Genomic DNA, 23,580 nt, shown 5'->3' on the forward strand with positions numbered 1-23,580 from the left:
ATCACTTAGGCGATTATAAATAATACATAAGTTATATTTAGATAACGCATAAACGATCTATAATTTCTCAAAGATCTCCCACTTTACAAAAAGCTATCCCAATAAAGCAAATAAACGATCAACCGGGGAGATCACTTAGGCGACAATAAATAATACATGAGTGATTTCTAGATAACATATATGTGATCTATGATTTCACCTGGATCTTCCAATTTATAAAAAATGATCAAGGTAATAACTAATGAGCAATCAACCAAAGATTACTTGGGCGATCATAAATAATATATGGCGATTTCTATATAACACATAGGCGATCTATGATTTCATTAGGATCTCCCACATTATAAACAATTGATCCTGGTAATAACTAATCAGCGATCAAACCGGAGATCACTTGAGTGATCCACTACACCAAACTTAAGAAAATCAGAAGTACACTCATCTTCCATATTTTTACCTACTGAAACCAGAAAAAAATAATATACTAATCAAATGTACATTCACCCAAAACGTCAACAATGAATTACTCTAAAGTTATAAGTATGAATATCCAAATATATATATTTACATATATACTTGAAGAAATATTTCTTAATACTTGCCAGAACAATGGAGAATTGGTTCACACACTTGCTTCTGCACACTAGAAGATGTTGAGGAGCTAAAATCACTACAACCAAATTGTTGAATTTAACGATCAAACTCAAAAGAGTAAAGATCACTAAAACAAATAATAACTATCAACTTAGAGCAAGATCATTACCTTTTACACATGTATAACCAAAGAGTAGTTTGTGGATAGTATGTATGATAAGAAAACTACACATTATATATATAAAAAATATAAAAAATGTAGCCCGGTGCATTAAGTTCTTGCTATGCGCGAGGTGCGGGGAAATATCGGATCATAAGGGTCTATTGTACGCAGTCTTACCCTGCATTTCTACAAGATGCTGTTTCTATGGCTCGATCCTGTGACCTCCTGGTCATATGGTAATAACATTACCTGTTACGCCAAGGCTCCCATTCAAAACTACACACTATATGTTACACAATACTGACTTTATCATGAAGTGATACAATATCAAGAATACTTTATATGTTAAGACAATGAGACTGATGTCAGCTTGCAGTTCCCCTATTATAAGCCTCATGTTCTACAATCTCATTGCTGCTTCTGCAGCCAAGTTTTACTGCAAGTTCTTCAACTGCTACTTTGACAACATCACTTCGAACGCCAATGTCAGTCGCGTATCTGCTCATACAATACATTCCTGCTGTTACTGTGGCAACACCAACAGGACTAGGAATTAGCAACTTCAGAGGTGAGGAAAGAAGCGCGGCTAAAGGAGCGCCAACAACAGAAGAAGCTTGTCCGCTGCTTCCAACACCGAGTCTATCAACTGTCACAAGACCTGTTTTGCAATACAACGCAAAGTCCTCACAATTATTTTGGAACACATCATAGTTTCCGAATCCATTTTGAAGAAGATACATTGCTCGGTGTATGACTGTCTCCCGAGGGTCTGATGCTGCAGTAGTGCAAGTGCCTCCTCGCACTTTGGTAAGGAAAACGGATGGGCTTACTCCATACTCGAAGATGTAGAGTGAACCATTGCGGAGAAAGCAATCCAGACAAGAAAGAACGACGCCACTGTTAGGTAGCTTAAATCCACAATCAGGAAAAGTTGGACATGAAGAAGAAATGTCTGATATTTCCTCAGCAACATCAGAAGAGCCAGAAGTCTCGATACGGTTAAAATGGACCACTTTGCTTCCACCAACAAAAATGCCTATGAATACAATCAGATTTCTCAGAAGACTTAAGAGTTGAAAAAACAGTACTGGTATTCAGCAGAAAATTTGACCTCACTATTCAACACTGGTTCAAGTAGTGCGATAAGTAAAATCAATATAAACAACATGGACTTGTACATTTAGTAATTGCAAAGAACCACTTGGAAAATATTTTCTTCCCCTTTTCTTGCAAATTTAGGGGAGGGAGGAGTGACTACTTTTCTGATCAACTAAGAAACAACAACAACAACTACTACTACTACGCGAGGGGAGCTAGCACAGGAGTTACGGGTTCGTTCGAACTCAGTAACTTTGTTCCAAATCCGATATTTGTCTTAAGAAATCCATTGAATATGTACAAATTTTTAATTTATAACCCAATAACTTAGACGGATTAGAATACCGAACTCATAAGCTTCAAACTCTAGGTCCGCCTTTGATCACTCAGTCCTAAATAAAGTTGGGATCGGCGATATGAATCATCACTTCTTTCTTTTTAAATTCAACTCATATCATCATCGCGCCAAAATAAAATAAAAGTGGTTGTGAAAATGAGGTAGCGTTTTCCTAATTTGAGGGCCAAAAAATCCAAAATAAACAAGCATATCAGGAGCTACTTAACTTAACAATCCCAAATCAATCAAATTAAGTGCAATACAGTAGTAATATTTATGAGAAAAGATAAATCTTGACTGTCAAAAACCAAATGAAACATTAAAAAGAAGAAATCAAAGATGGGGTAAACACTGCATTACCATGGTGGGAATAAGCAAAAACAGCTCTGTAAGTGTAAATATGATCTCCTGCTTTGATCTCATTCTTCTCCACTCTATTTGTCAACAACCCCATCATCTCTACTCAACTACTCTGTTCTTGAAAATACAATGTACTATTTTGCAAATGTTAAATTATACATGCAAATGGACACATTTCACCGTTTCTTTATCCCTGTATAATAATAACAAAATAGAGAAAATGTGTCTGAAACTGAGTGGTTCACCGAATGATTTGCTCAACAACAGTTACCAATGAAAAAAAATTCTGTCTTTTTCATTTATTAAATATTTGTTTTCACCTTCCCTGGCTGGGAGTTTGACATTGATCCCTAACTAATAGTAGTAAAAGAAGTATTCTTTCCGTATCAATTTATATGACACACTTTAACTCGACACACAATTTAATATAAAAAAAAAGATGTTTGCGACTTATGGTCTTTTAAAACATAAATGGTAAAAACTTTGTCGGGCCATAACCTTTGTGCGGCTATAACTCTCATTAAGTATAAAATAGGTGAAATAAAAAGTTTAAAGTTAAATTATTTTCAAACATATTGTTCTTTTTGGAACGAACTAATAAGAAAAGTGTGTTAGTCGAACAACTTGCTAAAGATGATTAAATTAGCCAAACCATAGTATTAGGGGGATGGGTTTGTAGGAAAATAAATTACCATACACCTATGATAGGAACAAAGGCGGAGCTAGGATTTCAAGCTTATGAGTTCGGAATTTTAATTTTTTTAAGTTACTGGGTTCTAAATTAATATTTATACATAATTATTAATGAAATTTTAAAAGGCGAATACAAGGTTTGAACCAAAGCTACTGGGTTGAACTTGTAGCCGGCTTTGTGGCTCCGCCCCTGGATAGGAGGACTTCTATTTACAGTCGGTCCTATTATCTTCTAGCTCCAGATTGAAGCAAATATCATAATATGATTTGTGATTTTCTTTTTCTTTCTTTTTTCACCTTTTCATGGTTGATGCATCATGATGTTCTTGCACCATTGGGCAAATCATCATTTATTTTATATTCTTCCACCGCCACTAGAGACGGGATGGTCTCAAGGATCTCATACTCGCACATGTTCCACATATGACTATCTCGAGTTATCTGGCTTGAGTTAGACAAAGAGAAAAATAGCTTATGTCACATGTGGCCGACGTGCTCCACATATGACTATCTCGAGCTATTTGGCTTGAGTTAGACAAGCAGAAAAATAGCTTATGCCACATGTGGCCGACATGTTCCACATATGACTATCTCGAGCTATCTGGCTTGAGTTAAACAAGCCGAGAAATAGCTATTGCCACATTTGGCCACATATGGCTATCTCAAGCTATCTAGCTTGAGTTAGACAAGCGCAGAAAAATAGCTTATGCCACATGTGGCCACATATGACTATCTCGAGCTATCTAGCTTGAGTTAGACAAGCTTAGAAAAATAGCTTATGCCACATGTGGCCAATGTGTTTGAAATATGATTATCTCGAGCTATCTGGCTTGAGTTAGACAAGCAGAAAAGTATCTTATGCAACCCGTGGTCAGTCTGTCTATTGCTTGCTTTGGGGGGGGGGGGGGTTCCTCGATCACAACTTCTCGCTAAGATAGATGAATGTAAAAGTTCAGATTTCCTGCACTATATCCTTAGAACAAGATCATTATCCTTACACACATAAATAACCAAAAAGCAGTTTCTGGTTATTTATACGCTATACGCTAATTAAATACGCAACTTTCATCATAAATGTACAATATCAAGAACATTTTATATGTAATACTACTGATGTCATCTAGCAGTTCCCGAATTAGACGCCACATGTTCTGCCATCGCTCTTTCGTTGCTGCTACCAAAGCCAAGCTTCAATGCAAGTTCTTCAACTGCTACTTTGACAACATCTTTTCGAACACCAAAATCAGTTTTATATCTGTTCATAAAATACATCCCCGTCGTTACTGTGGCCACACCAACAGGAGGAATTAGCAACTTCAGAGGGGAGGAAAGTAGTGCAGCTAAAGGAGCGCCAACGACAGAAGAAGAAGCTAGTCCGCTACCTCCAACACCGAGTCTATCAACTGTTAGAAGTCCTGTTTTGCAGTACAGAGCAAAGTCCTCACAATTGTTTTTGAACACAAGATAGTTCCCAAATCCCTTCTGAAGTAGATACATTGCTCGGTGTAGGACTGTTTCTGGAGGATCCGACACTGCAGTAGAGCAAGTTCCCCCTCTTACTTTGGCAAGGAAAACAGGTGAGCTAACTCCATATTCGAATCTGTGGAGTGAATCGTTGCGAAGAAAGCAATCCAGACAAGACAGAACGACGCCACTGTTAGGTAGCTTAAATCCACAATCAGGAAAAGTTGGACATGATGAAGAAATGTCTGATGTTTCCTCAGCCGCAGCATCAGAAGAGGCAGAGGCAGAGGCAGAGACATTGTTAAAATGGACCACTTTGCTTCCACCAACAAAAATACCTATGAATACCATATTTTCAGAAGATTTAATACATAGAGGAGTGATACATAAGTTTTATTGTACCACCAAGAAAGATAGAAAAGTGCGTGGTAGAACAACAGTAACAACAACAAACCCAGTAGAATCCCACAAGTGAGGTCTGGGGAGGGTAGTGTGTACGCTGACCTTACTCCTACCCTAGTAAGATAGAAATCTGTTCCGATAGACCCTCGGTTGTGGTAGAGCAACAATAATAATAACAAACCCAATCGAACCCCACAAGTGGAGTCAGGGGAGATAGTGTGTATGCAGACTTTACCTCTTACCCTGAGATGGTAGAGAGGCTGTTTTCGATAGACTCTCGGCGGTGGTAGAGCAACAGTAACAACAACAAACGCAGTGGAACCTCACTAGTGGAGTTTGGGGAAGATAGTGTGTACGTAGACCTTACTCTTATCTGGGAAGGTAGAGAGGCCGTTTCCAATAGACTCATGCTGTGGTAGAGCAAGCAACAATACTTAATTAATTAAAATCATAGCTTAAGGCTGCATTTATAAGATGAAGTGGATTCTCGTATGGTTAATCATGTTACTTTGATCAGCTAGATTTCAGTGTGTAATTAAATGATTTTCATGCTTTCACATGTAGTGCACGACCTATATAAACTGAATGCCAATGAAAGTACTGAATTTATATATATAGCCGACCCCAACTAGTTTGGGACTGACGCTTGTTGTTGCAGTACACATATGAACCTCCATACATAGAAAGTCGGCTACTCAGGGCTCAAACACTAGAATTTTCATGCTGATTTCAATAACTATATCAAAATTCCCATGCAAGACATCAATTTAAGCCAGATATACGTATGAACCTCTATATATACAAGTGAGCTACTACCGAGTTCAATATTGTTTGAAACTTTGAATCCAAAATCACACACAGGCCATTGAATCAAGCTATTATAAACATATGCTATGTTTGCTCCGATTCTTTAAAAATGCCACAGTGCGTGTCGGATCCTCCAGTAGTAGTGTATTTTTGGAGTATCTGATACGGGTGCGGCAACATTTTTGGAGAGTCCAAGACTCCAAGCAACATAGCACATATGAGCCTCCATACATATAAATTAAGCTACTTGTTCCTCAAAACTATCGCGTCTAGACTTTAAGGGCGTGGTGGCCTAACCATCAAGATCAAGTCGGGGCCTAAAAGATCAAATGGAACAATATATAAACAAGTAAATCCCTGATGCAGGTAAAATGTTGCCAATTTGAGCGCCAAAAAATCCAAATAAAACATATCATGAGCGCCTATTCCACGAGAAAAGACAAATATTGACTGTCAAAACCAAATGAAACATTAAAAATGAAATATTACTGCAGCCTGTTATGATCATATTACCATGGTTTGTGTAAGCAAAGGCAGTTCTGTAAGTGTAAATATGGTCTCCCGGTTTGATTTCACTCCTCTCAACTATGTTTGTCAACAACCCCATCTTCTCTGCTCAACTGTTCTATTCCTAAAGACAATGTACTTAGTAAAAAGTCATTAGTATCTTTTATAATTTCCACTGCAAATCTTTTGATTAATAATATATGCAAGTCAACACATTTCAAAGTCTCTTAATAATAACAAAATAGAGATATATACGTGTCCGAAACTGATGGTTTAACGAACGATTTGCTCAACAACTATTGGACAGTCCGGTGCACAAAGCATTCCATATTCACAGAAGTTTCGAAAAGGGCCGCACCCCGAAGGGTGTGATGTAGACAGCCTACCCTACCACAACCATTGTTGGCTGCTTCCACGGCTCGAACTCGTGACCTATAGGTTACATGCAGACAACTTTATGGTTGCTCCAAGACTCACCTTATAATGAAAAGGATGGTTACGTTTATCCTAATGATTGCTCAACAACTGTTACCAATGGAAAAAGATTGATATATTTATACTAATGAAATCCGTGACATGAAGATAAGTATGTATGTTTGGTCTTTTTTATTTTTAAAATTTAGCTATATATTCTATGTCTGTGATTACATGGATTCCAAGCTACTAGTAGTATTAAACTTTTTCAGAGGTTTTCTAATGGGGAAGTAGGTAGCCTTCTAGCCTTGACAAATTCAATCTTATTGCTCCATTTAGCAAAGCAGTATTATACTACACAGTGTGCATCTTACATTTTTTATATATGTAAAATGAGAGGATTAAGCGATCATATTCGCCAAAAGATGCAAATAGCGCACATTAAGTATAAAATAAGAGAGATTCTTGAGATGGTTTAGTCATGTCTTGCGTCGACCTTCAGATGCATTGGTCGAAAGGTGAAACCATGGTCAGTGAAAGTGTTAACATAGAAAAGATAGACGTAAAATCACATGAAAAAAGTTTCGAGAAACCTATAATCTCTTGGAATCCATCTAGACATAGTAAAAGATTGGACACAATAGAAGAAAAAGATTTATATAGACGATAACAATTAGTTGAGAATATATTTTACTTATCTAGTACATTTACTTTAGGTCCTATGCTTTCTAAAGTAGAGTCTTTTAACTATCTTAGAGATTTTTGTGCAAGTAGAAAATATATAAAAAAAAATTAGTACTTTTATTTTCATTTTTATTTTGTATAAAGTTGTCCCGAGATGAATTTAAATGGAGAATGCGGTCATTGAGAATTCATATATCCGTCTTTAATTTATTTGGGATTGAGGCATAGTAATAGTAATTGTTGTATTTCCTTTTCCAAATGATTCTCCAATAATTTAATACATACTTCTCTACTAAATGTAAGGGCCAAAAAATACAAAATAAACATTGAAAGCATATAAGTAATAGGTTTAACAATCTCAAAACCAAATGAAAAAAATAAAAAGAGGAAATTAAAGATTACAGCAGCAGCCTATTGTGAATTTTACCTGTCGACTCTGTTTGTATGGACGTTTCAACAACTGTTACCAATGGAAAAAAGATGTACTATATATTATACTAACGGAAAATACATAAGTGCCTCTGACCTATACCTAGATTACTAACTACACACTCTATTTTTGCGGGGATTTTTGTTACCCCTAAATTATTTTAAAGTAAATTATTTGCACCCTTAAAGCTGACGTGACAGAGTGTGTATTTCACTTTCCGAGAGAAGTAAAAAAAAATGATTTTCAGATTTTTACTTTTACTTTATTACCATTTTTTCTTACCTTTTTTTTTCCTTTTCCTTTTCCTTTTTCTTTGTCTTTTTCTTTTACTTTCTTTTTTCGTTTCTTCTCTAATTCCGACGAATATTCATTCACCGGTGACTTTGTCTAACCATTTTTCTTCCATTTATTTTGTTTTTCTTTTTCCTTTTTTTATCCTTTTCACACACAAATTAAACTCTCAAAAAGATCTATTCATAAGCAAAGCAAAATACACTCAGATTTGGCGAAAAAATTCATTATCAGAAAACCTTCTTCCCCGCTGAAAAAAATTGAGGTATTGAAATATTAACTGGAAAAAGTCTTCTCAGCTTATATTCGTTTTTCTTTCTTTTGCTCTTTCTCCCACACATAAATTACACCTACAACAAAAAAATCTATATATATAGCACACTTAGATCGGGATAAAAATTTGTTGCCGTAAAAAATAATCTCCTTGAAATTTCAACGACCACCATTTTATGTCGTCAATGACCAAAACAAAAAGAAAAAAAATGAAATAACAAAAAAAGTGATAATAATAAGAAATAAGAAAAAGAATAAAAAAAGTACTTATTAAATATACACGTGGTGGTACTGCGTGTAATTCACCACTTGTCAAGAGTTTGGTTGTCTAATTTTAGGGTGGTATTTATTCCATTTAAAAAAAGTTTAGAAGGCTAATAAGATTCCCGTAAAGATAAAATGTGTAATTGAAAATCCGAGTATAGGTCGGGTTACTTATGGCATTTTCCCTTATACTAATAAAGTTCTTTTTCTTTTTCAGCTTTAGCTATTGTGAGAGACTGTTAATTTTGGAGGAAATATGTTAAGGGGTGAAGACAAATTACTGTAGTAGAGTAAAAATGGCTGGAATTTATACTGGTTTGGTTTCTGACTTTGTGGGGCTATGATTTTTAGTCTTCTCGGTCATAATTAAATTAATAGCAAAATTAGAAAGGAGTTTCTAATAGGTTGCTTATGTTGGGGAGTTAGGTTTATTTTATTTGATCCTACTTGTTTTAATGCAAAGTAAATATCATATCTGGTTTATTGATCTGATCTATTTTAACCCCGTCAAAATTTGACCAATACGACTATTTGTCACCTCTATATTTCTTTTTTTCAATTTAAACCTTTAAACTTCTCATTTTACCTTTATTAAGACGACTTATAGCTATACAATAAATTTTTTTATGAAATAGGATTATGAAAGTATTATTCTAACAAAACTGTGTTGCTAGCATAAGTTGCAAGTCAACCACATTAGTTCAGATAATATGGGTTTTAAGCTACTAGTATTAAAATTTCAGAAAATGACATTGTGTAGCCGCAGTAAAAATAATAGCCGAAAAAATATATATAAAATTTATATTGTTTTGTATATATATACATTTTGTATGTTATATACAAAAATTATACAAGTTTTATACATTTTTCGCCTACCAAATATAAATAGTTTTTGGCTCGGGCTAAAAGTGATAATACCCCTTAAAATTTTGAGTAAAAAACATAAATAGGCAAAATTTAAGAAAGTTTTTCACAAACCTAGCGGCATCACGTATTTTACATACATACCATTAAATAATTCATTCCCTAGCAGATAGCTTTAAATCTTGCACCTAAAATCACGCAGCCAAAGCATTTTATTACCTTAAGAAAGGTTAATTAAGTTACATTATTCAAAAAAGACTTTGTACTTAATTATTACTCATATTACATTATTTGGTTATTCCCATTTACAAAAAAATAAACTAACAAATCTGGAATATAACATGTATAATAATATACATATGGAAGCCTAGAATATAATCTCATAATTGTGATAATATACGTTGTATAAGTCATGTATAAATTGTAATAAACTATGTACAAATTCTAGATAATTTATATACAATATAAACCATGTATAAATTAAACCAGATAATATACCAAGTAAAAATCACGTATATATTTATATATTTTAACATAAATTCTCCAACCATTGTATATCTTTATTGTGTATTAACATTAATAATAATGAATATATATATATATATATATATATATATATATATGTATGTATATATATATATATATATATATGTATATACACACACGTATACGTGATTATGTATATATGTGTATATGCATGATATAATGATGATATTTAATAGTATATGAATTCAATAAAAATTCTAATATGTTAATAAACACAACATAATAACAATATTTAATAGCGTATAAATCACAATGGTATTCTTTTAGAAGAAATATGGCATAAATCAACGAAACAGAGGGAAATTTCTTTGAGATTTTTGGTATATTTTGGTTTATGGAAAGAGAGAGAAAATCTGGAATTTTGTTTTTTGTTTTTTGGAAGAATCTAAAATATTATTAGTCTTGTCTCTAAAGTGTTTCCTTAAATATAGGATATTTAAGACTGTTTAATGGAAACAGTTTCTTTAATACTGGCCTTTTGGCTTTTAAATGGGATTCCCATTGTAGCGGCATTTAAGCCGTTATATATATATTTGAATAATGTTATATGTGTAATAAAATTTGCTATTATTGCAATAAATAAGAAATACTATTAGTTGTGAGAATAATTTTTGTAAAGAGATTATTCAGGTAAAAAACTCTAAAATTTTCGAAGGTTTTTAAATTGAAAGTAGATATATTCCCAAGTCATCCATGACCTCAGGAAAAGGGAAGCAGGTAACTAGCCTTTTGGCCTTGACAAATTCAAAGCAATATTATACTACATAAATTTTTTGCATCTTAAATTTTTTTAAAATGTATTCATGAGAAGGCCAAAATGAGAGTAGCTTGAAGTGATTTGGTCATATCTTATGTCAACTTTCATATGCATTGGTGCGTAAGCCGTGGGGAAGCCAGAAATATTTCTAAGTGTGTTCAAATTTAAAAGAAATGAAAGAAATTCTCCGACAAAAGGTATTTAATATATGTAATATATCTCTAAAACCTAATATTTTACTTATATACACAATGTAATTTTTCAACAAAGAATGGTCAACTGGCCACCCTTAAGGTAATGTAACTTCGTCCATGCGCGTAAGGGTGAAATCATGATGAATGAAGGTATTAAAAAGATAAAGTAAATTAAAAATTATATGAAAGGAAGTTGTTTTGAAATACTTATAATCTCTTGAATCCATATAAATTTAGCCCAAATATATATAGTAAATGAAAGAAAAGTAAAAATTGCACGGGGTGCCCTATTTGATCGCCCTCATTTAACTCATACCTATTTTTTTTAAAAGTTTTAATTTGTACCCACTTTTTAAACAACTTCAGCCCCTTTTCTCCTTCTCATTCTCCTCCTTCGTTTTCTTCTTCTTCTTCTTCTTCTTCTTCTTCTTCTTCTTCTTCTTCTTCTTCTTCTTCTTCTTCTTCTTCTTCTTTCTTCTGTTGTTGTTGATGCTGCTATAAAACTTCAGTTCATGGGGATGATTGCCATAAGTATGTTTATCAGATTATTTAAAAATAAATTATAAATAATTACGTAAGTTAGTAGACAATAATTTGTGAATATTTCCACGTACGGAAAGTTTAAGGTCACACTTAGTGATACTTTTTATGATAATTCTGTTTATTATTAGTATGGGATTAAATTTTCATTCGGTTATTGTATAGGTTAAATATATATAAATGCATTTTAACCTGTTGTGCTAAATCATTTATCTAGTTTTTTAAGTTACTAATTCTACTTATGATAAACTTATTATCTGTATAAAAAATCAATTACATCATAGCATAAAACATGCTGAAGTTCAGCAAATATAGAACAAAATTTCAGCTAAAACATGTTGAAGTTCAGCAAATAGAGAACAAAACTTCAGCTACTAGAATGCTTAAGTTCAGCAATTACAAACAAAAACTTCAGCAAATAGAGAACAAAACTTCAGCTACTATGCTTAAGTTCAGCAATTACAAACAAAAACTCCAGCAAATAGAGAATAAAACTTCAGCTACTATGCTTAAGTTCAGCAATTATAAACAAAAACTTCAGCATACTTGGTTCAGCAATTTTTGCTATTTCAGGCCCGTCTACTAGAATGCTGAAGTTTGCGTGATTACCTTTGCTACTTCAGGTCCGCCTACTAGAATGTTGAAGTTTGCGTGATTGTTTTTGCTACTTCAGGCCCGCATGCTGAAGCTACGTGAAAAAGTGAGTATGCTTGTAATTTTTTTTGCAAAGCGGACATAAGTTAAAACGTGACCCAAAAAACGGGTATAGATACAAATGTCCCGAAAGAAAAAGACGGTATCAATTAGTTGGGAATATGGTTTAATCATGTTAGTACATTTACTTTAGGTCATATGTTTTCTAAGAGTATCTTAACCCTATCAGATTCAGTAGCAAATATACAAAGAGTTTCGAGTATTTTGATTTTGTACAATATTAGTGTGAGATGATTTTAAAAGGAGAAACATGGTTTATAAGAATTCATATAGCGGTTTGAACTTGTTTGAGATTAAGGTGTACTTATTATTGTTGTTGTATCTCCTTTTTTTAAAATGGTACTCCAATAAGTTAGTTCATAGTTTCTTTTTTGAGTTTTAGAAAATAAATAATATTAATAATTATTTAATATTCAGATTCAGAGACAATATCTTAATATTTCATCTTTAAAAAGACAAAGGTCTTGGTATTCTCAGTTGTCCATAACAAATTTAAATTTTGTGCAGACTGCAATATCAGCGGGGATAGCTCAGTTGGGAGAGCGTCAGACTGAAGATCTGAAGGTCACGTGTTCGATCCACGTTCACCGCAATTCATTTTTGCCTATACTTACAGGCGGAATTTTAATCGTTTTCTACTTAAATTTTGTCATTATTTCAATTAATTAGACTAGAGGAGATTAAATATAAAAGTTGTTATGAAGAGAAATATACAAATATAACTTTTTAATGATTTAAAAGTTCACAATAGCAACGTCATGGTGCTATTTTTATAAAAGAAATTAAAGTTTATGTACGTACTTGTTAAGGGAAATTAAATATTGATTACTGAATCCTATCCTTATCAGCACCTAATTATTTTATCTAATGTTGGTTGATTACAATCTACTAGTTAATTAAGAAATCTTCAATCAAGCATTTCAATATCTTATTAATTCTTTCATTTTCATTTCATTTTCAGTCTAATTATTGATGCCAGCAACTTGAAGAAAGCTTTTGCTTCAAGCAAACAACAAATCTTTCTACAAACAAATTCATTAACTATTAATCACACTTTTTTTTTTAGTTAATCAGACTTATTACTTGATCCCAATTCCAAGATCCTCCATTTTTGAGAGACCACTTAATTTTTTCTTACAAATGGAAGAAGGATTAATCGGTCCACGGATATATAGTTGCTGTAAATGTCGAAATCATATTGCTCTTCATGATGATATTGTCTCCAAAAAATTTCAGGTTATGAATTTTCTTTCACTTAATCTCAAGCTTTTCTTCTTCTTTTTTTTCCTTTTTTCTGTTTGAACTTGACGGTTCAACCTTTAAAGCTCTTGTGCTCTAAAACCATTAAACTTTTGAAATTTATGAGTTTAGAAGTTAATATTTTTTAAAATTTTAGTGATCATTCACATTTGGCTATTGTTATTGTTTTGTTGTTTCGGCTTTCTTTTTTATCTTTTCTTGAGCCGATGGTCAATCGAAAATAGCCTTTCTACCTTCACAAGATAGTGATAAGGTCGGCTTACAAACTGTCCTCTTCAGACCCCACTTTGTGGTATTACACTGGGTTTGTTGTTGTTGTCGGCAGTGGCAAAGTCAAAGTTTTACCAAGAAGATTCAACGTTCAATATATATATACATAAAACAAACTTTTGATAAATATGGTGTGATTTTCTGGCGAAGGTAGTAAAGGTGAACCTCGTACTCCCCTGTCATTGGGTTCAGTTGAACACATTAAACCTATGTTACATCTGTCTTTGTTTATGATGAGGTTCACTCTTTTAGGTTCTTATGCTGGTTCAATTACAATTTTGAAATTACGAGTTCAACATTTGAAATTTTTTATAATTTTAGTAAGTAATTTTTTTCACGTATATATCACTATGTTTTGTGCAAAAAAATATTGAGTTCAGTCGAACTTATTGGACTCGTGTTATGTCCGTCTTTATTTATGACACAATATTTTGTAAAAGACAGGCAAGAACAGGGAGAGCTTATTTGTTTACACATGCCATGAATGTAGTAATAGGGCAGAAGGAAGATCGACAACTAATGACTGGTTTGCATACTGTGGCAGATGTTAAGTGTTCTGATTGTGGAGAAGTTTTAGGATGGAAATATGAAAGAGCATATGATGAAAGCCAGAAATACAAAGAAGGAAAATTTGTTTTCGAAAGATTTAAGATTGTAAAGGATAATTGGTAGCTTAGGTGGGGAATTTTGATGTTGATTTCACATATTTTAAGTGTAATTATGTGCCTAATTGGAAAATTTGTACAAAGAATCTGAACATTATTTGTTTGATAAATAAACTTTTTTTGTTTCCTACTCGGTGTTCGGTACCTGCATTGGGGTCGACTAAATCCAGATTCGCGTCAGCATGTCCCACATTGGGGGTAAAACGCTCCCTAACAAAGGCGACTTCATACCCAGGGCCCGAACCCGAGACCTATCATTAACGATGAAAGAGTATTTACCACTCCACCACAACCTCGTTGGTTAAAAAGCATAGGTAGAACACTTTACACAAATTCTTTTAACACATCCCAATTTCATGAGCAACTCTTTACATGACATGCCTCTTCAATGTTTGATCACTTTTCTCGAACATAGTGTATCGAATTAACCTAAATAATCACTTACTCAATCACTTAAAATTAAAAATAGTCGGCAGATGTATAATATATGTATAATTGTGTATGATCAGCACATAATTTATGTATACCGACCAGAAAAAGTAAATGGCGAATTCAGCCGACTACTTGTGTAAAGTTTTCATTCTAAGCAAAATACTATAATTGTACATTTTTCATAACTATACAGTAACTAGAATCAAAATATTACACTTGACCATAGTTTAGAGCATTTGTTCATAAATAAATGGCGGATTTAGATTAGACGCCACATATTCAACACAAAAAAAGCAGTCCGACGCACAAGACATCTCACGTCGATGTAGGGTTCGGGAAAGGACTGCGCATGCTACATATTCAACACATACACCAAAAAAACTGACATGCATGTAAAGAGCGGAATTCACTGACTTTAAATCTTGAATTTATTAATATAGAAGAAAATTAGAAAGTTAATTAATTATAGAGCAAAGGAACGTGACCTTTTCTTATTATCAACAACCAAATGTCTTACCTTAACCTTCACTTTTTCAGCCCCACTAAGTTCTTGTACTTTCTTAGCTATTCCAAAAACTTTATCTTTCTCCATTTTCACATCTGATGAAACCAAAACCACTTGTGTCCCACAAATCTGATCATAAATTCTTTCAAATTCCATCAACACTTCATTTACTATCCCCACTTTATTCTTCTCCACTAAAAGCTTCAACAAGCCCACCAAGTGTTTGTGAAATTTCCCCTTAGACAATATCTCCTTAAGAACATACCCTTTTTCTTTATCTTCCAAGAAAACAAAAGGGACTTTTCTTAGCCATTTGGACAGCTTAATAACGTCCCTTTCAAGTGTTTCTAATGAGTTGTTGGACTTAGCTATATCGACTAGTGCTGCAGCATAACCACTTGAAGCTCTAGTATGAGTTGTTTGATGTCTTGAGGAGGATTGTTTGAGTGATAGATTTCTAGATGGAACAGTAGTTGGGATATTGAAAGTCTTGGTCTGGATAAAAGAGTTGGTTTTGTTTAAGATTTTTGAACTTGGTTTAGTGAAAGTAGGGAATAAGTGGTGATTTGGAAAGTTGAAATGAGATGAGTAGAGGTCAGCAGAGTTCCTACGCAGAGTTGGAACTTTGAGTGAAGAAACTGAGGTGGAGAGAGTATCCATTGGAATTAATTTGGTAAGGAATTTTTTGGAAAGGGAATGAAGAATAGGTGAAGAAGTGGAGCAGAGTTTCTTAAAATTGTGGTGGGAATTAATGCACGAGACACACAAAAGAAACAGGATAATTTCTCAGCCACCAGTTGACCAAATGTCAAAGCTAGCTTCTCTTGGGCTTTGTAATTCCAGGCTATGAATTGTACTTGTCTTGCCCAACAATAATTTTGCTCAGCCCATCTATAATCTGAAGATTGATAGTTATGGCCTGATATGAGACTTACCAAATGCCAAATCTTTGGGTGGGCGTGTTAGGACCGAAATAATAAGGTGTCATGCGGGAGCTAGTAAAGCAAATCTTGAACGATGATAAATCGGACAGTAAAAGATAACCAAAAGAGACATAAATATTTAACGTGGTTCGATCAATTGATCTATGTCCACGGCGGAGATGAGCAATCCACGATATACCAGAGAAAACAAAATATCGATAGAACAACCTCACGAAGAGGCAAACACAAGTGACACACTAACACTTGTCCGGTAAAGTTCTCCCCCTAAACACGACTCTCAAACCCCATATGGCTACATTGTGAATACTACTGAATGAGAAGGAAGAATCTTTAATTTATAGAAATTCAAACATTTTCCTAAAAAAAGGACTAGCCAAACATGGAAGAATTGTAATTTTTTTCTACAAAAAGGAAAACCCAATTATGGTAAATATATTGTCCTTTCATTAAAGAAATAGGAAAACTAAATATGATAAGAAAATTAGGACAACACCTAACAGGGGAGGGGGAGCTAGGGGCGAAAGGGGGTTTGGGCAACTCCCTTTGCCTGAAAATGACATTATTTATATATATATATATATATATATATATATTAGATGTTGAATTCCCTTGGCATCTTCACGTGTTTACTTTTTTTATTTTTTGAATTCCCTTGATGAAAATCCTGCCTCTGTCACGGCCTCACGAGTGGGGGTAGGGGGTGTGTTGGGGGGGAGGGGTTGACACCAAGTTGCTGTGGAGATTGTGTGCAGAGTGTAAAATATCATTGGATTACATAGAAAGAATTTTCCTATTGTGTATTTGGGATGCCCAGCTCTGGTCGTATGAGTTTGCTCACATTGTCGGTGTCAAGCTTGGATAAAGGTTACGACGGGCTAACAACTAACATAAGACTAGCCAATTCATGTAAGCTAGATTCATTGGCTTCTGAAAGGCACATAAGAACTTTTCTAAAAAAAATGAAACAATTATATATCATGATCCTCTCAAAGAACACAATAATTTGTTCAATGACACTATTTCCCTAACATTGAAAAGTCATTCTAGATTAAACCTGATTTTTCCCTTTCCTAATTCTTTCATATTCTGCTTCAGCATCTTTCAACTGTTCTTTCAGTTTAGCTATCCCACTCTCCAGTTCTTCCGCTGAAGCTCGGACACGAGAAGGTCTGTACGGTGTTAGAAAATGATACTTGAATGCTTTCAGCGCTTCAACACCACAAACCTATCAACAAAAGAACTTAGTAATGTGAGTTACAATTGGTTTGACAAGAAATGTACTATGTACGCAGACCTTATTCTCCCCTCCCCCTACCTTTAAGAATGCAGAGGAGCTGTTTCCGGTAGACCCTCGCCTCAAAAACAAAAGGGAGAATAGAATCACTTAAATATCATCAACTTTTATTTCAGGAATAAATCAGGAATATATGATCTAACATGGTCATTATCCTCTTCGAATGCATCAAAATAAAAATGAAAAGAAAAAGAGAGGTACGTTAACAGAGACGAATCCAAAATTTAAACTTGATGGCTTCAAAACTCGTACTTTTGAAGTTGTAATATCTACATGAGTATCTTCATACCTCTTGCGGAAGTAAAGGCAGCTTGGTAATATTGAAGTCGTCATATAACGTGTAGAATTGATCCAAGTATTTTTGTTGCATCCGCATTCTAGCTTTCAGCAACTGGGATTCAACAACTGAAAACAGTCATAAGTCCATGAATTATGTTTTTTCTTGAACAGGAACAAGTTATCATAAATAAAGTAAGATAGAAGAAGAAAAACAGATAGAGAGAAACAATGGAGGAATCACAAGATGAATGAGACTTGTGTACCTTCTACATCAAAGAGGACTTGGTTAATTATGATGTTGTGTGTATCAATCTCAAACCTAGTGAGTTCTTGAACAAGTCTTTCAGTCTCATATAGAGAGAGGAATTCCGGAATGCAAACACAAACAAACGTCGTCATTTCCTATAAGAAAAGTTGTGTTAAACTCATAAGCAGAACTCAAAAGTTAACAAAGAACATTCAGGAAAGTTAGTATTTAGCCATTAGTAAGAATCACTATAAGGAACTTTACCTAGCCCTGCACAGGACAACAAATGGTCTTACATAAACTGTTATTGAAACAATAAGGTTCAGATACTACATGACCCTCTGAACTCAAATTTTCCCTGATTTGTTAATTTCCGCAGGCCTATAAAAATGCATGATGCTATGAACTCTCGACTAGTTTTTGTCACTATCGTACCCACCCAGTATAATCCCACAAGTGGGGTCTGGAGAGGGTAGTGCGTACGCAGATCTTACTCCTACTTGAAAGGTAGAGAGGCGGTTTCCGATAGACCTTTGGCTTAAGGAAAGATGGAAATAAAGCAGTAGCACAACCCACCCAATAGTTAGTGAATATAAAAACAAGTTAATCGTAATAACAAATGACTATTACAAGGAAAACTCTTACCGGATCCTTAAATTGTCTGTTCACTTGTTCAATAATATCTCTCATGGCTTCAAGCTTGCCTAGAATTGCATCCTCACCAAATTCATCGTCAACACCAAAGAGACGAGTCATCTGCAATAGACAGTACTTTGTATTAATAATAGACATACAAAAGCATATCATCCACTTCCTACAATCCGGGTTGAACTTTTAGGCTTGCAGACAGAGGTGGACCTATGTGTTATGTTGAGGGGTCACCAGACCCTGTAAACTTCGGCAAAAATCTTGTATATATGTGTGTATACCTTAAAAATGGTTAATATGAATCACTTGGCACCCTGAACGCTGAAAGCGTTTAGGGGGCACTGATTGAACAGAATATTGTACCCCGTCGTATTAAAATTCTAGGTCCGCCTCTGCTTGCAGATGAAATGAACAATCATTTTGCACACATTTCCAGTAACCCCTTATAACCCAAAAAAATCATCTCTATAGATCTTTTCAGCTGCTTAAAAGGGGAAAAAGTGGAATAGGAACAGGTGGGGTGTTACCTGACTCAGCATACCACCAAATTTGCTCTTCAAACTCATTATTTTGGCGAGCCCTTTCTCTAGTGTCGATGGGAACTGTAATAACCGGAGAGTGTGTCCCGTTGGTGCTGTATCAAACACTATTACAGAGTAATCCATTGTTTGCACCAATCTACAAGGGAGCAAATCAAACGAAATTCAAGTCCAGATGATAAAGAAAACACCAGAACTGTAAATATAACCAGAAAACAGTATATCTATCATAGAATAATAGTTTAAAAGCACTATCAATGTACCATAACAAGATGTAAGTTAGCAATGAAAAATGTTAGAAAGATGATTAGCTGTATAGGATTCTGATGTCCAGGAAAAGAAAAGGCAATAATAATCCAGTTTCACTTATAAATAGTAACATGTATTATTCCGAAGTGGAACCTCCTTCTGCGACTCAAAATATCTTTACTTTGAACCACTGCCATTGCCCTGGTTTTAGTCATAGTTTTGCCTGATAAGCGACAGACAACTTGACCCCATTTAGTGAGAAAAATACAAGTAATCTCCGTCATCTCTACTTCTAAAGATTCAATATATGATTCTACTTAATGAAGTAGCTCAAATGAGCTGCCCGACAGAGGAAAGTTGGCTATTTTTGACTAATATACTCTAAAAAACTCGAATTCAAAGCTATATTGTGGACTTCCTTGTATCTTTCTGCAAAGTAACTGAAATTATGAAAAATAAGGAAAAAGGGTCACGCAGCTAAGAGACACTATAAATTGAGAAAGAAGCAAATGTTTAAACGAGTTAAGACTTGGGCACAAAATCAACCAGTTTACAAGCTGCACGAAAGATCAACCAAGACAAAATTCAAATCAATCTCAAAGTTTGAAATTGAGTGTTTCTTATGGAATGCATCACCAAAGAAAGAATTTTTCGCAGCTCATGTAGTAATGTAAGGTGTAGCATTAACTTGCTGATACAGCTTTCGACCTCATAATTGTGGAGGTGATATCTTAGTCCTGTCCTTAATCTAGATTAAGATCTAATGCTGAAAGTTTAAACTCAAGCCAAATGCCTAAACTCCTCTTAACATCAGTTGAAATGAGTCTAAAAGAAACGAGAAACCTGAATCTTTAGAAAACGAAAAAATTAGTTGCAATGATCCTCTTCAAGTTGCTTGATATACTTTGTATTATCTCCAAACATCCTTTTTTCTTCCCATACGTTCAATCGACTATACCACATTGTATATTATCGTTTAGGAATCACATAAGACTTAACTTATTTTTTAACATCTTTTGGGGGGAGAGGAAGCTATAATCTGATTTATGTGCCCTGTCACTTACTTTAGCATCTCTGCGAAACTCATAGCTTCATCAATTCCTGGAACTGCATTGGCCAAATCCGAGAAAAAACCGTCCACTCCTTCTGAACCACCTTCTTCATTCTCTATAGTTGGATCAACTTCCTAAAGAACACAACTTCAATCATAAAAATCATTACCCCATAACAGCACATCAGAACAGAATTGACCATAAACTGAAAATGCCACAAAATTAGATTATCATACAAATAGTGAAGATCGCTCTTTGTAATCACTGAAATATAATTTAAACACATTATACTCAGTAACAACGAGTATTGATCAAAATTTAAAAAGGTCAAACTTCAAGTCCAGATGAATACTTCCTTTACTTCCCCTCTTTCCCACACACCACACACCTCCGCACTCAAAAAGAAGTAAAAAGAGAAATCAATCTTTGGATACCATTTTCTGTTGTTTGGTTGAGTATAAAAGCAGGTAACAAATGGTAATGGTACAAGGTGCATGATACTCTATACGCCGTTAGCGTAAGAGAATTTCGACATCATCATTGTTATCTAAAAGATAAGTACATGTAGCTACCCATACTAAGTGATATAGTTACCAGAACAAAAAAGGGGTACAAAAACAACTTAGGCAACCAGCTATAACATGTTTAATTACATGGATAATGTAAAAAAATCTTTACACTATCTGTCAGTGGTGGAGGTAGAAGCCGAGCTACGGGTTCGGCCGCACCCAATAACTTTTGCTCAAACACTATATCTGTGTTAAGAAAAACATTAAATGCGCATAAATATTAAATTTAGAACCTAGTCATTAGCACTTGAAGTCGTCATTCTAAAATACAGAACCCATAAGGTCGAAAACCTAGCCCAGCCTCTGCTATCTATATGTATAAGTTAAATTCTAAAGTCTAACGTCAATGTTTGGATAATAATTCCGAGTATTTAAAGTTGGAGTATTTTCAATCCATAAGTGAAAAAGTCATGTTTGATGGAACAAAAAAATTCTTCTACAATAGAGGTAGATCCAAAATTTTGAACTTTATGCGTTCGAGTTCGGGATTCTATCACAGCTCAACAACAACAACATACCCAATATTATACCACACCATGGGGTTTGGGGGTAGTGTGTACACAGACTTTACCCCTACAGGTCTGTGTACTTATTTATCCCACACCGTGGGGTCGGGATTCTATCACAGCTCAACAACAAAAACATAACCAATATTATCCCACATCGTAGGGTTTGGGATGGTAATGTGTATGCAGACTTTACCCCTACTGGTCTGCATATTTATTTATCCCACACCGTGGGTTCGGGTTTCTATCACAGCTCAATTACAACAAATCCAATATTATCCCACACCGTGAGGTATGGGAATGGTAGTGTGCATGCAGACTTTACCACTACAGGTCTACGTACTTATTTATCCCACACCATGGGGTCGGGATTCTATCACAACTCAACAACAATAACATACCCAATATTATCCCACACCGTGAGGTCTAGGGAGGGTAGTGTATACGCAGACCTTACCCCTGCAGGCTGCCTACTTATTTATCCCACACTGTGTGGTCGGGATTCTATCACAGCTCATTTGATTTAAATGTACTTATTTAGTGAATTTTTTAACACATAAGCCAAAGCTACTTGTGGTATGGGTACACTTTGCCCTCCCCATACCCCACTTGTGTGATTTTAGTAGGTTGTTGTTGTTGTTGTTGTAAGCCAAAGCTACTGGTTCGGCCTAATCCACGAGTCAGGTAACAAAACACCAAAAAATGTTATGATCAAGTGAAAACATTATACCAAACACACCTAATTCAACAAATAAACAAGATCCATAGGAACAGGGAGTGAGAGCAAATTACCATGGCGTATAAATTGGTGAAGCCATTAACGACGGTAGGAGTTTTTGCAAAACGCTGTTGAAAAGCATCGCTGAGATTGTGAGCTGGATCAGTAGAAATTATGAGAACAGAAGATCGGACCTGAGAAAGAAGGATTCCAAGAACAGAACTGCATGTTGTTTTCCCAACACCACCTTTTCCACCTACAAATACCCATTTTAATGTATCTTGTTCCATTAAATTCCGCACTGTTCCTTCTGGTATTTCTTGATTATTACTCGAAGCCATGAAATATAAACTAATCTCTTCTCTTTAGAAATTGTAGTACAACAATAATTTGGAAAGAGGGAGAGTCCAATTATAGGAAATGACACTGTTTATATAGTTGATCACTGGCTAGTGGTAATTAAGAAGGGTGTAAGGGATCTGATTTTGATACATGGAGTTTGTTTTTGATGATTCATTTTTGAGGCATAAAATTATGGCAATGTTAAATCTCCAAAAGTAACAAAACTGATAACCTCAATTTATTGTTTTAATGAATTGCGTTTAACTCCACATTTTTCCTTTTTTAGTTTAATTATTTTATTTTCACCCTATTTGTGACACTTATCTTAATTCGCTTGCGTGAGCTTGCTCATATTATCTTTCGATTAAAAAAAAGGAAATTATAGTAGATTTGGTAGATTGATAGTTATTCCGTCCGTTCACTTTTACTTGTTCACTGTACTAAAAATATATTTTCCCTTTTACTTGTCCATTTTAACAAATTAAGAGAAAGACAATCTTTCTTTTTTTTTTTTTTTCTGTTTTACCTTTGTCATTAACTACTTATTCCCAAAATTATTTCTCAATACTTTTTGAAACGCTATTATTATTTTGGGTAAAATTATAAAATATATACTTTATTTATGTTTTTTAAAGACAAAAGTGAATAACTCAAAATGAACGGCG

The 23,580-nt window shown here is 34.4% G+C and overlaps 5 protein-coding genes and 1 non-coding gene across 10 annotated transcripts; 2 read left to right on the forward strand and 4 right to left on the reverse strand.

Moving 5' to 3' along the window:
* Positions 1-888: 888 nt before the first annotated feature.
* Positions 889-2,717, reverse strand: LOC104223890 (protein LEAD-SENSITIVE 1-like). Its single transcript, XM_009775417.2, has 2 exons — positions 2,553-2,717; positions 889-1,793 (listed from the first exon to the last, which is right to left on the reverse strand). Exons 1-2 carry the CDS (start codon positions 2,647-2,649, stop codon positions 1,123-1,125), a joined length of 768 nt encoding a protein of 255 aa, XP_009773719.1. The 5' UTR covers positions 2,650-2,717; the 3' UTR covers positions 889-1,122.
* A 1,467-nt stretch (positions 2,718-4,184) lies between these two features.
* LOC104223889 (protein LEAD-SENSITIVE 1-like) lies at positions 4,185-6,596 on the reverse strand. Its single transcript, XM_009775416.2, has 2 exons — positions 6,432-6,596; positions 4,185-5,047 (listed from the first exon to the last, which is right to left on the reverse strand). The coding sequence occupies exons 1-2, from the start codon at positions 6,523-6,525 to the stop codon at positions 4,362-4,364; spliced, it is 780 nt and encodes a 259-aa protein (XP_009773718.1). The 5' UTR covers positions 6,526-6,596; the 3' UTR covers positions 4,185-4,361.
* Positions 6,597-11,622: 5,026 nt separating this feature from the next.
* Positions 11,623-16,283, reverse strand: LOC104223887 (ATP synthase subunit delta, chloroplastic). 3 transcript variants are annotated; one of them, XM_009775414.2, is made up of 3 exons: positions 15,541-16,282; positions 14,737-14,842; positions 11,623-11,645 (listed from the first exon to the last, which is right to left on the reverse strand). In XM_009775414.2, exons 1-3 carry the CDS (start codon positions 16,186-16,188, stop codon positions 11,638-11,640), a joined length of 762 nt encoding a protein of 253 aa, XP_009773716.2. In that variant the 5' UTR covers positions 16,189-16,282; the 3' UTR covers positions 11,623-11,637. The 3 variants fall into 3 exon arrangements, with proteins under 3 accessions (XP_009773716.2, XP_070030266.1, XP_070030265.1); XM_070174165.1 differs by lacking the exon at positions 11,623-11,645 and adding an exon at positions 11,995-12,364 and having other exon boundaries at positions 15,541-16,283; XM_070174164.1 differs by lacking the exon at positions 11,623-11,645 and adding an exon at positions 11,995-12,370 and having other exon boundaries at positions 15,541-16,283.
* Positions 12,916-12,988, forward strand: TRNAF-GAA (transfer RNA phenylalanine (anticodon GAA)). Its single transcript has one exon. It is a non-coding gene; the product is annotated as a tRNA-Phe (tRNA).
* On the forward strand, positions 13,360-14,721 carry LOC104223888 (protein yippee-like At4g27745). Its single transcript, XM_009775415.2, has 2 exons — positions 13,360-13,632; positions 14,371-14,721. The coding sequence occupies exons 1-2, from the start codon at positions 13,537-13,539 to the stop codon at positions 14,596-14,598; spliced, it is 324 nt and encodes a 107-aa protein (XP_009773717.1). The 5' UTR covers positions 13,360-13,536; the 3' UTR covers positions 14,599-14,721.
* A 1,035-nt stretch (positions 16,284-17,318) lies between the features above and the next one.
* On the reverse strand, positions 17,319-23,104 carry LOC104223886 (ATPase GET3A-like). Of its 3 annotated transcripts, XM_009775413.2 has the most exons (8): positions 22,648-23,104; positions 20,793-20,914; positions 19,468-19,618; positions 18,938-19,048; positions 18,309-18,447; positions 18,056-18,171; positions 17,788-17,827; positions 17,594-17,697 (listed from the first exon to the last, which is right to left on the reverse strand). In XM_009775413.2, the coding sequence occupies exons 1-8, from the start codon at positions 22,912-22,914 to the stop codon at positions 17,684-17,686; spliced, it is 960 nt and encodes a 319-aa protein (XP_009773715.1). In that variant the 5' UTR covers positions 22,915-23,104; the 3' UTR covers positions 17,594-17,683. The 3 variants fall into 3 exon arrangements, with proteins under 3 accessions (XP_009773714.1, XP_009773715.1, XP_070001854.1); XM_009775412.2 differs by lacking the exon at positions 17,788-17,827 and having other exon boundaries at positions 17,319-17,697; XM_070145753.1 differs by lacking the exons at positions 17,594-17,697; positions 17,788-17,827 and having other exon boundaries at positions 18,050-18,171.
* Between the last annotated feature and the right edge of the window lie 476 nt (positions 23,105-23,580).

The sequence above is a fragment of the Nicotiana sylvestris genome, chromosome 5, assembly GCF_000393655.2.
Source record: "Nicotiana sylvestris chromosome 5, ASM39365v2, whole genome shotgun sequence".
Taxonomy (NCBI): Eukaryota; Viridiplantae; Streptophyta; class Magnoliopsida; order Solanales; family Solanaceae; genus Nicotiana; species Nicotiana sylvestris.

Coding starts and splice junctions, on each gene's coding strand:
- LOC104223890 (XM_009775417.2), bottom strand. CDS start 2,649: ATGATGGGGTTGTTGACAAATAGAGTGGAGAAGAATGAGATCAAAGCA. Junction 1,794..2,552: donor TTTTGCTTATTCCCACCATG/GTAATGCAGTGT, acceptor TTGTATTCATAG/GCATTTTTGTTGGTGGAAGC.
- LOC104223889 (XM_009775416.2), bottom strand. CDS start 6,525: ATGGGGTTGTTGACAAACATAGTTGAGAGGAGTGAAATCAAACCGGGA. Junction 5,048..6,431: donor CTTTGCTTACACAAACCATG/GTAATATGATCA, acceptor TGGTATTCATAG/GTATTTTTGTTGGTGGAAGC.
- LOC104223888 (XM_009775415.2), top strand. CDS start 13,537: ATGGAAGAAGGATTAATCGGTCCACGGATATATAGTTGCTGTAAATGT. Junction 13,633..14,370: donor TTGTCTCCAAAAAATTTCAG/GTTATGAATTTT, acceptor TGTAAAAGACAG/GCAAGAACAGGGAGAGCTTA.
- LOC104223887 (XM_070174164.1), bottom strand. CDS start 16,188: ATGGATACTCTCTCCACCTCAGTTTCTTCACTCAAAGTTCCAACTCTG. Junction 14,843..15,540: donor CTGAAAAAGTGAAGGTTAAG/GTAAGACATTTG, acceptor CGTTAATGATAG/GTCTCGGGTTCGGGCCCTGG. Junction 12,371..14,736: donor TTTAGTCGACCCCAATGCAG/GTACCGAACACC, acceptor TTTTTCACGTAG/CTTCAGCATGCGGGCCTGAA.
- LOC104223886 (XM_009775412.2), bottom strand. CDS start 22,914: ATGGCTTCGAGTAATAATCAAGAAATACCAGAAGGAACAGTGCGGAAT. Junction 19,049..19,467: donor TTGGTGGTATGCTGAGTCAG/GTAACACCCCAC, acceptor TGTCTATTGCAG/ATGACTCGTCTCTTTGGTGT. Junction 17,698..18,055: donor TGCCTTTACTTCCGCAAGAG/GTATGAAGATAC, acceptor TTTTGTTGATAG/GTTTGTGGTGTTGAAGCGCT.